We start from the raw sequence: 15,518 nt of genomic DNA, 5'->3' as shown, positions 1-15,518 counted from the left end.
TTTCAACGTTTGAAATGTTTCTATGAGGTCCTCCCTCATTCTTCTAAACTCCAAGGAGTACAGATAAGAGCAGTCAAACGTTCCTCATATGTTAACCCTCTCATTCCCGGAATCATTCTAGTGAATCTTCTCTGAACCCTCTCCAATGTCAGCACGTCCTTTCTTAAATAAAGAGCCCAAAACTGCACACAGTACTCCAAGTGAGGTCTTACTAGTGCCTTATGGAGCCTCAACATCACATCCCTGTACCTTTACTGTATTCCTCTAGAAATGAATGCCAACATTGCATTCGCCTCCTTCACCACCGACTCAACCTGGAGGTTAACCTTAAGGGTATCCTGCACAAGGACTCCCAAGTCCTGTTGTATCTCAGAACTTTAAATTATCTCCCCATTTAAATAGTCTGCCCATTTATTTCTTCTACCAAAGTGCATGACCATACATTTTCCAACATTGTATTTCATTTGTCACTTCTTTGCTCATTCTCCCAATCTACCCAAGTCTCTCTGCAGACTCTGTTTCCTCAGCACTACTGGCCCCTCCACCTATCTTTGTATCATCAGCAAACTTAGCCACAAAGCCATCTATTCCATAATCCAAATAGTTGATATACAACGTAAAAAGAAGCAGCCCCGACACAGACTCCTGTAGAACACCACTGGTAATTGGCAGCCAACCAGAATGGGATCCCTTTATTCCCACTCTCTGTTTCCTGCCAATCAGCCAATGCTATACCCACGTATGTAACTTTCCCGTAATTCCACGGGCTCTTGTCTTGTTTAGCAGCCTCGTGTGGCACCTTGTCAAAGGCCTTCTGACAGTTAAAATGCACAACATCCAGTGCATCCCCCTTGTCTAGCCTCAAAAAATAGCACTAGGTTTGTCAGGCAGTATTTTCCTTTAAGGAAACCATGCTGAGTTCTGCCCATCTTGTCATATGCATCCAGGTACTCCATAACCTCATCCTTGACAATCGACTCCAACAACTTCCCAACCACCGATGTCAAGCTAACAGGTCTATAATTTCCTTTTTGCTTCCTTGACCCCTTCTTAAATAGCGGAGTGACATTTGCACTCTTCCAGTCCTCCGGAACCATGCCAGAATCGTATCGACTTTTGAAAGATCATTGCTAATGCCTCCGCAGTCTCTACAGCTACTTCCTTCAGAACACGAGGGTGCATTCCATCTGGTCTGAGAGATTTATCTACCCTTAGACTATTCAGCTTCCTGAATACTTACTCTGTCGTAATTGTGACTGCGCACACTTATCTTCCCTGACACCCTTGAGTGTCTGGTATACTGCTGATGTCTTCCTCGGTGGAGGCTGATGCAAAATATTTGTTCAGTTCCTCCGCCATCTCCTTATCTCCCATTACAATTTCTCCAGCATCATTTTCTATTGGTCCTATATCTACTCTCACCTGTCTTTTACTCTTTATATACTTGAAAAAGCTTTTAGTATCCTCTTTGATATTATTTGCTAGCTTCCTTTCATAGTTCATCTTTTCCCTCTTAATGACCTTCTTAGTTTCCTTTTGTAAGCTTTTAAAAACTTCCCAATCCTCTGTCTTCTCAGTAATTTTTGCTTCCTTGTATGCCCTCTCCTTTGCTTTTACTTTGGCTTTGACTTCTCTTGTCAGCCACGGTTGCATCCTTTTTCCATTCGAAAATTTCTTCTTTATTGGAATATATCTGTCTTGCACATTTCTCAAGTCTTGCATAAACTCCAGCCACTGCTGCTCTGCTGTTCTTCCCGCTAGTGTCCCTTTCCAGTCAACCTTGGCCAGTTCTTCTCTCATGCCACTGTAATTTCCTTTACTCCACTGAAATACCGACACATCGGATTTCGGTTTCTCTCTCTCAAATTTCACAGTGAACTTAATCATGTTATGATCACTGCCTCCTAAGGGTTCCTTCACGTTAATCTCTCTGATCATCTCTGGTTCATTACACAATACCCAATCCAGTACAGCCGATCCCCTAGTGGGCTCAACAACAAGCTGTTCTAAAAAGCCATCTCGTAGACATTCTACAGATTCTGTCTCTTGAGATCCAGTGCCGACCTGATTTTCCCAATCCACTCACATGTTAAAATCCCCCACAATTATCATAACACTGCCCGTCTGGCAAGCCTTTTCAATTTCCTTTTGTAATATGTAGTCCACGTCACTGCAGCTGTTAGGAGGCCTGTATATAACTGCCATCAGGGTCCTTTTACCCCTGCGATTTCTTAGCTCAACCCATAAAGATTCTGCACCTTCCGATCCTATGTCACCTCTTTCTAATGATTTAATATCATTTCTTACCAATAAAGCCACCCCACCTCTTCTGTGTACCTGCCTATCCTTCCGATACAACGTGTGTCCTTGAACGTTTGGCTCCCAGGGACATGCATCCTTCAGCCACATCTCTGTGATGGCCACAATATCATACCTGCCAATCTGTAGCTGTACAACAAGATCATCCACCTTATTCCTTATGCTGCGTGCATTTAAGTAAACACCTTAAGTCCAGTATTTGGTACTTTTTGCTTTGATTGCACTGCAACTTTATTGCACTCATCCCAATGGCTGCAGATATGCCCCATCACCTGCCTGTCCTTCCTGACGTCTTTACTGCTCACTATCTTAGATTTATTTCTGTTTTCCCCCTCCTCCGCTCTATCATTCAGGTTCCCCCTGCCAAATTAGTTTACAAGTCTTATCCTGGTTTGATCTCCCAAAATCTAGATTGAAAGCCATTTGCCCGATTACAGCCCACTTATCTGACTGATCTAGATCCCCCAGTAAGTTTTGAAAACCTTCTACACTATTTGCAACACCACATATTTTAGTTTTATCCACAAACTGACTGATTCGGAGCAAGAAGGCTGCGAGTGGAACAGCTAAGGATTTCCGGAGCAAAGGCATTTTACTATTCAGGGTAAAAGAGAGGCAAGACTGCGCAGGCGCGTGACGTCAGCCAGTGGAGTGGAAAAAGTTTAAAAAGAAGACCACCATATCCTGCGGGCAGTGGATTGAGAGGTGGCAGAGTGATTGGGCTTTGGCTCAAGGGGCTCAGGCGGTAACAAGGTGAGGTAAGTTTACCTGTGTTAATTGCACAAAGGAAGTACTATGTGTGTGAGGCCGGTGTTCTATGCTTGGTGTCAGATGTGGGAAGTCCTGGAGTCTCCTAGCCTCCTGGACGGCCATATCTGCACCCGGTGTGTTGAGCTGCGGCTCCTAAGGGACCGAGTTAGGGAACTGGAGTTGCAGCTCGATGACCTTTGTCTGGTCAGGGAGAGTGAGGAGGTGATAGAAAGGAGTTATAGGCAGGTGGTCACACCGGGGCCACGGGAGACAGACAAGTGCATCAGTCAGGAGGGGGAAGGGGAAGAGTCAGGTACTAGAGAGTAACCCTGTGGCTGTACCCCTGAACAATAAGTACTCCTGTTTGGGAGTGGGGGGAACAGCCTACCTGGGAGAGGCATCAGAGACCCTGTCTCTGGCACAGAGACTGGCCCTGTGGCTCAGAAGGGTAGGGATGGGAAGAGAAAGGCAGTAGTGATAGGGGTCTCTATATTTAGGGGATCAGACAGGTGATTCTGTGGATGCAGGAAAGAAACTCGGATGGTAGTTTGCCTCCCAGGTGCCAGGGTCCGCGGTGTTTCTGATCGTGTCCAAGATAGCCTGCAGTGGGAGGGAGAACAGCCAGAGGTCATGGTACATATTGGTACCAATGACATAGGTAGGAAAAGGAAGAGGTCCTGAAAAAAGACTACAGGGAGTTAGGAAGGAAGCTGAGAAGCAGGATCGCAAAGGTAGTAATCTCGGGATTATTGCCTGTGCCACGCAACAGTGAGAATAGGAATAGAATGAGGTGGAGGATAAATGCGTGGCTGAGGGATTGGAGCAGGGGGCAAGGATTCAGATTTGTGGATCAGTGGGACCTCTTTTGGGGTAGGTGTGACCTGTACAAAAAGGACAGGTTCTACTTGAATCCTGGGGGCCAGTATCCTGGCAGGGAGATTTGCTAAGGCTGCCGGGGAGAGTTTAAACTAGAATTGTTGGGTGGTGGGAACCGAACTGAAGAGACTGTGGAAGAGGCGGTTGGCTCACAAATAGAGAAAGCTTGTGGACAGTGCGAGAGGGAGGATAGGCAGGTGATAGAGAAGGGATGCACTCAGACCGAAGGCTTGAAATGTGTCTATTTTAACGTAAGGAGTATTGTGAACAAAGCAGATGAGCTTAGAGCGTGGATCAATACTTGGAGCTATGATGTGATGGCCATTACAGAGACTTGGATGGCTCAGGGACAGGAATGGTTACTTCAGGTGCCAGGTTTCGGATGTTTCAGAAAGGACAGGGAGGGAGGCAAAAGAGGTGGGGGCGTGGCACTGTTGATCAGAAATAGTGTCACGGCTGCAGAAAAGGTGGATGTCATGGAGGGGTTGTCTACGGAGTCTCTGTGGGTGGAGGTTAGGAACAGGAAGGGGTCAATAACTCTACTGGGTGTTTTTTTTATAGGCCGCCCAATAGTAACAGGGATATCAAGAAGCAGATAGGGAAACAGATCCTGGAAAAGGTGTAATAATAACAGAGTTGTCATGATGGGAGATTTTAATTTCCCAAATATCAATTGGCATTTCCCTAGAGCAAGGGGTTTAGATGGGGTGGAGTTTGTTAGGTGTGTTCGGGAAGGTTTCTTGACACAATATGTAGATAAGCCTACAAGAGGAGAGGCTGTACTTGATTTGGTATTGGGAAATGAACCTGGTCAGGTGTCAGAGATCTCTCAGTGGGAGAGCATTTTGGAGATAGTGATCATAATTCTATCTCCTTTACAACAGCATTGGAGAGAGATTGGCCTTCATTAATCGTGGAATTTAGGAGCCGAGAGGTAATGTTGCAGCTATATAGGAGCCTGGTCAGACCCCACTTGGAGTACTGTGCTCAGTTCTGGTTGCCTCACTACAGGAAGGATGTTGAAGCCATAGAAAGGGTGCAGAGGAGATTTACAAGGATGTTGCCTGGATTGGGGAGCATGTCTTATGAGAATAGGTTGAGTGAACTCGGCCTTTTTTCTTTGGAGCAACGGAGGATGAGAGGTAACCTGATAGAGGTGTATAAGATGATGAGAGGCATTGATCGTGTGGATAGTCCGAGGCTTTTTCCCAGCGCTGAAATGGTTGCCAGAAGAGGGCACAGGTTTAAGGTGCTGGGTAGTAGGTACAGAGATGTCAGGTAAGCAGGGAGTGGTGAGTGCGTGGAATGGGCTGCTGGTAACAGTGGTGGAAGTGGATACGATAGGGTCTTTTGAGAGCCTTTTAGAAGGGTATATGGAGCTTAGAAGAATAGACGGCTATGGGTAAGATAGTAATTTCTAAGGTAGGGACATGTTCGGCACAACTTTGTGGGCCGAAGGGCCTGTATTGTGCTGTAGGTTTTCTGTGTTATGGTTCTATGTTAACCATGCCTTGTAATTAATATCTAGACTTTTATATAAATTTCAAAGAACAGACGTTCCAACACCAGCCGCTCTGGCACTCCACTAGACGTAGGCTTCCAGTCTGAGAAACAGCCTCCAGTCATTTCTGTCTGTTTCTTACCACTGAGCCAGTTAGGAACCTAATCCACTATCTTCCCCAGTTCCCATGCAATCAGACGCTTTCAACTTATTACTTCTTACTAAAATCACATTTAAATTCAGTAGACATGATTCCAGGTACTGAAAGTTTCATGTCTTTGTGAAGCTTCTGTATTTCTGCAATGAATGACGAGGGTTTTCTTTCTCACTTTGTGTAGAATAATGACAACCCCTTCAGGAACTGTGATTATGCAAATACGATTGTGTTGAAAATGATATACTGTAGCCAGTTCCCAGATGATGGCAGGGCTTCATAACCCAAACTGTTTGTAATTTGGAAATGAACAAAACTGTGTGTGAGAAAGGATCACAGAAACAGTTGGGATGGGAGAGTGAGCAGTCACGGGAAGAGCAGCTGCCAGCCAGTCTCACTGACTCAGCATGACCCTGTCCCTAATTATGGTGGCACTGAGGAAGGAAGTGAAGGCACATGAAAATGTTCCATTCCCACCATCAATATCAATATTTGATATTGAAAGAATGTACTTACAGTTCTGACAAAGCTGTTTTGACCCGAAACATTTACTGTGTTTCCCTTTTCACAGACATTGCCTGATGATCTGAGGTTTTCTAGCAGTTTCAGGTTTCCAGCAATTGCAAGTTTTTAATTCAATAAATATCTGGAGTATTGGACCATGGCCCTCCACATCCCTCCTGTCTATGTACCTATCTACAATTCTCTTGATGTTGAAATCAAGCCCACATCCACCACTTTTGCTCACCCCACTCTCTGAGTAGAGAAGTTCCCCTCATGTTCTCCTTAAACATTTCACCTTTCATACTTGTTAACATTTTGGGTCAATGCCTTGCGTTAGGAATAAGAGGTGAGACAATCTATATGAAGAGGAGAGAGGGTGGTGTGAGAGCGGGGTAGTAAGTGATCAGTGCAGAATGATGGTATCGGGGAGAGGAGGGTACGGGTGGAGACTGTTTCTGAATGGTGATGAATGGAAATACAAAGGCTACCACTGTTGAAATCTGTAAAATAAAGTGATAATCATAACTATTAAGAGAGAGGTGAAGGGCAGATGATAATTACAGATATAGGGTCATAGGCTACATCCACACTAGACCAGATAATTTTGAAAATGCCGATTTCGCGTAAAAACGATAGGCGTCCATACTATGTGTTTTTAAAAGTATTTCTGTCTACATTGAAACTGAGATTTCGGCGAATCTCCTCCTACTGCACATGCGCAGGACACATCTCCCGAAAACAAGCGACGTGTTTAGTGTCGAATCTCGCCGTAAAAGTGCGCGTTTGTGTAGTTACAGACTAGACTAGAAAAACTTAAAGCGACAGACAGCTGTTGGCTCTCGCGCAGGAGAATTTAAAAGTAAAAATAATACTGGAGTGTACGGAGGCAACCAACGGAGTTCACGGACAGATTGACCCGGCTGACGATGAACATTGAAAAACTGACTGAGGGGTTGAGGGGTAATAATTGTTCTTGAATGTCATGCCGAAAACTTCTAGCACGACCTAGCACGACCTAGCACTTCGCAAACTTCTAAAGAATTAGAGGTACTGCCGTGCTTTCTACATAATTGCATGTATGTGCTGGGCCCAGGAAAGGTCTTCTGAAATGGTAACACTGAGGAATTTAAAGTTGCTGACCCTCTCCACCTCGATCCCTGATGAGGACTGGTTCATTGACTTCTGTTTCCTCCTCCTGTAGTTAATAATCAACTCTTTGATTTTGCTGTCATTAACTGAGAGATTGTTGTTTTGGCACCACTCAGCCAGATTTTCTGCCTCCTTCCTATATGTTGATTCATCAGCATAATTAACTGTGGCATTGGAACTGTGGCTACCCACATAATCATAAGTCTTTATGACCCTATCTACCTGTGATGCCACGTTCAAGGAATTATGGATGCATATTCCAAAATCCCTCTGTTTTACCACACTCCTCTGAGCCCTACTGTTCACCATTTAAGACCTATCCTGCTTGGCCCTCACAAAGTCCAATATCTCACACTTATATACATTAAATTCCATCAATATTTTTCAGCTCATTTTTTCCAGCTGGTCCAGATCCCACTGTAAGCTTTGATAGTTTTCCTCGCTGTCCACTACACCCCTAATCTTGGTCCCATCCACAAATTTGCTGATCCAGTTTATCACATTATCATCTATATTGTTCATATAGATGACCAACAGCAAAGGACCCAGCACCTGCAGCACACCACTAGTCATAGGCCTCCAGTTACAGAGACCGCCATTTACTTTCACTTTGTGGCTTTTCCCATGAAGCCAATATCTAATTCAATTTAGTACCTCATCTTGAATGCCAAGCAAGTAAACCTTCTTGACCAAGCTCCTATGTTTGACCTTATCAAATATCTTTGTAAAGTCCATGTAGACAACATCCACTGCCTTGCCTTCATCAATTTTCCTGGTAACTTGCTCGAAAAACTATGAAGAGTGGTTAGACACGACCTAGCACACACAAAGCTATGTTGACTACTCCTAATCAGTCCCTGTCCATTGAAATACTTATATATCCAGTCCCTTAAAGTACTTTCTAATAACTTTCCCACTACTGATATCCGACTCACTGGCCTATAATTTCCTGGTTTATTCTTAGAGCCTTTATTAAGCAACAGAACAACCTTCCAATCTTCTGGTATGTCAGCTGTGGCTAAGGATGTTTTAAATACCTCTGCTAGGGGCTCTATAATTTCTACACTAGCCTCCCAAAGAGTCCAAGGGAACACCTTGTCAGGTGTTGAGGATTTATCTGCCCTAATTTGCCTCAAGACACCAAACACCACCTCGGTAATCTGTAATGGGTCCACGACCTCGATGCTGCTTTGCCTCACTTCAATAGACTCTGTGTCCATCTCCCGAGTAAATACTGATGCAAAAGATCCATTTAAGATCTCCCCCATCTCTTTCTGCTCTATGCATAGATTACCCCTCTGATCTTCCAGAGGGCTAATTTTGTCCCTTGCTATCATTTTGTTCTTAATATATCTGTGGAAGCCCTTAGGATACTCCTTCACCTTGTCTGCTAGAACAAATTCATGCCTCCTTTGAGCCCTCCTGATTTCCTTCATAAATGTTTCCTTGTATTTCTTATACTCCTAAAGTACCTCATTTGTTCCTACCTGCCTATACCTGCTAAGCACCTTTTTCTTTTTCTTAACTAGTGGCTCAATCTCTCAAAAGCCAAGGTTCCCTAAACCTGTTGTCCTTGCTCTTTATTTCTTATGGCTCTTGCCTGTTTGCATTTTCTTCAACATTTTTACATCATTAATGCTGGCTATTTATTTTTTATTTTTTTTTAGTCTTTTACTTCAACATTATAAGTATTGAAGTAATGTATGATTCATTTTATTGTTTAAATTCAGTATATTATTTGGCAGGATAATTTGCAAAGTAGCATTTGAATGACAAAGCAACATAATTTCTAATTTTTCAACTTTGTTTTTTGCAGGCAGAAACTTGATGTGCAAGGTGAAAAAACTTCTGTTATTTTGTGCACTTACTTCAGTCAGAAGGTATTTTCAAAACATGTTGCTGGAATCGGAGTTAAAAATTGCTCTCCTGGAAAGTTACCTGTGTCCAAAAAATCTTCAATATCTTTAGCTATGAAATTTAACCTCACTGATGCAAGACAGAAACATTGTTTAACTGATCAGGTGAACTTCCATGCATTTCTGCTTTTTTTACAATTATTTTTATTAAGATAAAATATTACTGGCAAGAAATAAACCAATCCATTTAGTTAAGCCGTTCTGTCCATTCTGTTGAGAAATTAGTTCCTTCTCCCAATATCTAATGTTAGATGAACCCAAGTTATTGATCAGCAAAGCAGTTGTGCATTTCCTGCTTAGCACATTTCTTCATTTCCCTTAGTGTACTGTTACATGCTGAAATTTTAACAATTCATACTAGATCTAGAAATGGACTATTCTTTAAACTGAACATTAATTTTGCTTTGGACTAGTGGTGCCTGAACTATGGCCAGAAACCTAACCAAATCTCGGCTTGAATGAATTAACAAGGAGTTCTGATATTAAATAGTATATCAGGCAGAGTACAGTCTCTTCGGCCCACGGTGTATTGTGTCATGCGGTGTGGGAGATCACTGCATGATGGTCATTACTTCCATAATTTTCCAGAGTTAGAAGCAGGAGCTATGAGTGGAATAAAAGGCAGGGAGAGGACCTCCTGGGAGGGAATAGGGAAAAATAATGGAGAGTGATTGGGACAGAAGAGATGATAGGACAGGAGGTACAGTATACTAGATGACAAAGAAGAACTCCAGGACACTAGCTTATGCCTTCATCTGGGTGTTTTCAGGATTCCTAAACACCGTAAAGACCATTAGATTCCCAAGTCCCTTTGCTTCTCTCATTTCTGAATTTGCTCCTCACTTAGAAAATAGTCTGAGCCTCTGTTTTTTCAACCATAATACATGACCACATTCTTCCCTACATTATATTCCGTCTGCCACTTTTCCCATTCTCCTAAACTGTGTAAGTCCTTCTGCAGACTTCCTGCTTCCTCAACACGACTTGCCTTTCCATTGTATCTTCATATCATCTGCAAACCTGGTCACAAAGCTATCAATTCCGTCATCCAAGTCACTGACATATAACATGAAAAGAAGTGGTCTTAACACCAACCCCTGCAGAACACCACTATTCACCAGCAGCCAACCAGAAAAAGCTCCCTTTATTCCCATTCTTTGCTTCCTGCCAGTTAGCCAATCTTCTATCCATGCTAGTATCTTTCCTGTTACACCAATTGGCTCTTATCTTGTTTAGCCATCCCATGTGCGTCACCTAGTCAAAATAATGCTTGGTGACATAAAGAAAATTGAATAAATATCATTATCATCAAAATAAGAATATTATTATCAAAAATATAATGATAGATATAATTTTCCCTCTGATTCCTGGAATTTTTTGCAATGGCGATAAAGAAATAGTACAGGCTTAAGTATAGATTGAAACAAGAATATATTACAACTCTATTTGATGAATCATACCATTTCCCTCAGAGCTCTTTTGCAAATTTTCAGTCACATTGTCAAAATTGATTAACAAGGGAAGTGAGAGGCAACTTTTCTATATACAGGATGGTGAGTATATTGAACAAGCTTCAAGAAGAAAAGATTTCAGCAATTACAGTATTATTTAAAAGACACATAGAGGCGCCGAGCTTGGTGGGATATGGGCTAAGTGCAGGAAATTGGGACTAGTTGGACACCATTGTTGGCATGAACTCCTTGGGCCGGAAGGGGCTGTATAAAGTATTGTGCAAAAGTCTTCAGCATTCTAGATTTTTTTAATATATGGTTTCAGATAGTATGGACTCAACAGAGATCTGATCTCAACATCATTGAGGCTGTTTGGGATTTCCTGGAGAGGCAGAATCAAGTGAGACAGCCAAAGTCTGTGGCAAGTTCTCCAAGGTGCTTGGGACAACTTACTAGCCAATTTTCTTATAAAATGGCACAACACTGTAAGAGAATTAACACAGTTTTAAAGGTAAAGGGAGATCACACCAAATATTGATTTGATTTATTTTTGAAAGCATCTTCGCTTCATGGATTTTTTTACATGTGCCTAAGACTTTTGCACAGTACTGTAGAACATAGAATAGTACAGCACAGGAACAGGCCCTTCAGCCCACAATGCTGTGCCAAACCAATTAAATTAATAATCAAATGGCCAACTAAACTAATCCCTTCTGCCTATACAATGTCAATATCCTTCCATTTTCCTGTATCTATGCTGTATTACTCTAGGTCTCGATGACTCTAAGTATATCTCACATCTTAAATTCAGCCATATTGTGGTTTAATTTAAGTGAAAATACCAAGCCTGTTTGACTAGAAATTGGACTCATTTGTGTTTTGAATACATAAGTTGTAGAAATAAAGCTTTTTGTGCATGTTTTCATAGATTTATGGCCCCTTTGAATGCTGGTCCTTGGGAAAATGAATCAAGTACTTTCCTCTTGCAATTCATTGTAATGTAATTTCTTTTATACAATGACATCAGTAAACATTGGATTCAAAAGCAGCTCACTCAGAGAGCGTACTTTCTTAGCACTGGTTTCCTGTGAATTAGTATCCAAGTCATGTGACAACCACCTGCTTAATCTTCTATGACAATCCCAATTTTGCAGGTTTTTTGTGACACTTGATTAACATTTAGTATATCAAAATTAATTGAAATCCAATTTCAAAGCAACTATCCAACATTTTCAAATTTCATTTCCCCCATGTACACATAATCCTTGTTATTTGAGTATCCTGGGAAAACTGGAGCATTTTGTAGATTGCATTGTTTCCTTGCTTTGTTATCTTTTTTTGATCAAAAGTACACTGATATCTTCATCTTGAATGTTAATTAATTGTTAATGATTTTCTTTTACAAAACAGGATATTGCACTAACTACAGGGAATACACAAAGTGTATTATCAATAAGCCAACAGGAGAAACCAATACAGGTGTTGGATCTTGAACATAATTTTTTGGCCAATAGTGTATGTGACTCATTACTTGAAGTAATTGAAAACCAGGGAGCAGCAGGATGGGGAAAGAAAAATCTGAAAGTTGTTATTCAGAGAGTATACTGCCTTCCTGTAAAAGATATTCTCCACAATCAACTGATCAGAAGCAACCAAACAGATCATTCCCTTTGTTCAAACATGGGTCAACAAAATGCAAGGTAAGTGTTGGATTGAATATTGAGTACATTATTTTTGTTGATAAAGTGGTGAAGGAGGTGGGGTTTGAAATTCATGCACCATTAAACTGAACAACGCAAAAATCATTTTGTATTAACATGGTGTAAAATCTAAATAAAATAATGGTGAGTAGGTAGTGACATCACTTAGCTTGGGTTGTAGAACCATAAATATTGTAGAAGAAAGTAAAGAATGAAGGAGTTAAGAGGACATCGAGCATAGAAATCTACAGCACATTACAGGCCCTTCGGCCCACAATGTTGTGCCGACCATGTAACCTACTCTAGAAACTGCCTAGAACTTCCCTACTGCATAGCCCTCTAGTTTTCTAAGCTCTATGTACCTATCTAAGTCTCTTTAAAAATCCTATTGTATTCGCCTCTACCACCATAGCTGGCAGTGCATTCCATGCACCCACCACTCTCTGTGTGAGAAACTTAGCTCTGACATGCCCCTTGTACCTACTTGCAAGCACCTTAAAACTCTGCCGCCTCATGTTATCCATTTCAGCCCAGGGAAAAAGCTTCTGGTTATCCACACACTCAATGCCTCTCATCATCTTATACACCTCTATCAGGTACCTCTTATCCTTCGTTGCTCCAAGGAGAAAAGGACAAGTTTACTCAACCTATTCTCAAAAGCCACACTCTCCAATCCAGGCAACATCCTTCTAAATCTCCTCTGTACTCTTTATTGTATCCATATCCTTCCTGTACTGAATACAGTACTCCAAGTGGGGTCTAACTAAGATCTTATATTACTTTAAGAGGTTCGTACTTGTAACGTTCTAGTAATGCAACTTGCCATAGTAGAGATATGTCTCTACCCCAGAGGTGTAAGTACTCCTTCCCGCCTCTGGCCTGCAGGTCACCCATGGGTAAGGTGTAACACCTGCTTAGACCCCTGATCAGGGTCATGAAGCCATGGGAACAGGTGGTGGATTATCATATGAGCAGCTGGTACATACCACAAGTCCTGGTTGTGCGACCATTGACGCCAGGCAGACAATCTCTGAAGAGTATTGATAATGACTGGGGTCACCATCTTGTAAAGACACTGCCCAGAAGGTAGAAGAATTTGCCAAGAACAATCATGGTCATGGATAGAGAAGGAAGACCATGATAAGCCATGTTATACGACATGGCACATAATGATGATGATGATTAATGCAACAGAGTCTGTGAACAGTTTCCTGAATATGATCATTCATTTCCTTAGCAAGACAATATAACATAAATGTAGTGAGAAACTAACCAAACTGGAATCTACACAAGAACAATTAGTTCAGTTTTGCAGTCATAATTTATCACACAGAACAAGCACATTAAGTCCATCTTCTCTGTATAATCCAACTAAAATAGGTATTATAATGGAAATTATAACAGAGACTGTCCTTGATAAATTGGCCAAATCTGCCTGTATCTGAATCGGTATTTGATCAGTGGGAAGCATTCAAAAGAAAATATAATGTAAAACTAAATCAGTTTGTGTGCCAAGCTACGCTTGCCAAAAGGAAATAAGCCACAGACAACTAAAGAGATAAGGGCACATAAAGCTAAAAGAAAGAGCATGTAGAAAGGCAGAAACCAACAAAACTTCAATTGGTTGTATGAACTATAAACAACTTTGAAAGGGCACAAACCTGAGCGACAAAAAGAGATTGTGGAAAGAAACTTGCAATCAATTTTAAGATCTACACTGAAAGGTTTTACAATTATAGTAGGAAAAAAAGTGTGGTTAGGGTAGTGTGAGCCTTTTAAATGCCATTAACAGTGAAATTGTAAATGCAATTAAACAATGAATCTATGAAATGGTTACTGGGTCAGTATTGATATGAGACAAAAAGGAAAGCCTCTGATACATCCTATGGCAATTAACGTCAAAGCGGGATGAAAACTTATCAAAGGAAAGTAATGGCATTAAAGAGAGAAAATACTCAGGGCCAGGACGTTTACATTATAGAATGTTGAAGGATGCCTTACAAATAATTTTCCAAAATTTATTTTTGAGAATTTCTCTTTCAAAGTAGAAAATTGTGTTTGGCACAGTGCTATTTAAGAATTATGAGTGAAAAATTAGGAAATTATTGCCACTTACCAATTACTGGAGTCAATGTTCCAGATTATGCTTAATTTTGCAGTTACCATTGGAACCCCCCAGTGTTTGGTCATTTAAATTCACTTAGCCCTGAACATGTCTGCATGCTGTGAAATGGAAGTCACTGGGACTTGCTAACAGATTTGGAGGATCCTTTTGTTGAAGAAAGGTCTGAAGGTAAATAAGTCATCTGGACCAGATGGACTAAACTCCAGGGTGCTGAAAGAGGTAGATGAAAAGATTGTGTAGGCATTAGTAGTGATCTTTCCAGAATCACTAGATTCTGGGGTTTTGGAGAACTAAAAAATTGCAAATGTCACTCCACAAAAGAAAGGAAATTATAGGCAATTTACTGTGACTTAAGTGGTTGTGAAGATGTTGGAGTTCACTATGGACGAGGTTTCAGGTTGCTTGAAGGCACATGATAATGGGCCAAAGTCAGCGTGGTTTTCTTGAGGGGAAATCTTGCCTGACTATCTGTTGTAATTCTTTGAGGAAGTAACGAGCAAGGTAGACAAAGGAGAGTCAGTGGATGTTGTTTACCTGGATTTATAGAAGGCCTTTAACAAGGTGCCGCAAGTGAGGCTTCTTAACAAGATAAGAGCCCCTGGTGTCTGTGTTCAATTTTGCCATTGCACCACCCTCTTCCACAATCCCCAACAAGATATTTTAGAATAAAAACAGAAACCACTGGAAATAGAAACAGAGATGAGGAGGAATTTCAATAGTCAGAGGGAGGTATCTGTGGAATTCTTTGCCACAGACAGCAATGGAGGCAAAATCATTGGGTATATTTAAAGCAGAGTTTCTTAGGTTCTTGATTAGTAAGGGTGTTAAAGGTTAAGGAGAGAAGGCAAGAGAATGAGATTGTGAGAGAGGTAATAAATCAGCCATGATGCAATGGTGTAGCAGACCCGATGGGCCAAAAAGCCTGATTCTGCTGCTGTGTCTTATGGTCTAATACAATGGCTCAGTATTCATCATTCATGATTCCTACTTCAGCTACGTAACGTCTATTTGCTGTTAAAGATAAACATCTTCCTCATTTCACTTTTTTTAACTAATTCCCTCTTAATTATATG

The 15,518-nt window shown here is 41.3% G+C and overlaps 1 protein-coding gene across 3 annotated transcripts in view; it reads left to right on the top strand.

The window, feature by feature from the left end:
• The window catches only part of spidr (scaffold protein involved in DNA repair), a 266,484-nt gene that overhangs the window by 177,234 nt on the left and 73,732 nt on the right, over positions 1 to 15,518 (top strand). For all 3 annotated transcript variants that reach the window (XM_073042799.1, XM_073042789.1, XM_073042809.1), the window contains exons 9-10: positions 9,070 to 9,274; positions 12,031 to 12,320. In XM_073042799.1, coding sequence (XP_072898900.1) covers positions 9,070 to 9,274; positions 12,031 to 12,320 — 495 coding nt within the window. The remainder of the gene's footprint in view (positions 1 to 9,069; positions 9,275 to 12,030; positions 12,321 to 15,518) is intronic.

This window comes from Hemitrygon akajei, chromosome 1, assembly GCF_048418815.1.
Source record: "Hemitrygon akajei chromosome 1, sHemAka1.3, whole genome shotgun sequence".
Taxonomy (NCBI): domain Eukaryota; kingdom Metazoa; phylum Chordata; class Chondrichthyes; order Myliobatiformes; family Dasyatidae; genus Hemitrygon; species Hemitrygon akajei.
The sequence above is the reverse complement of the archived record's forward strand: the minus strand, read 5'-3'. Positions and strand labels throughout refer to the sequence as shown.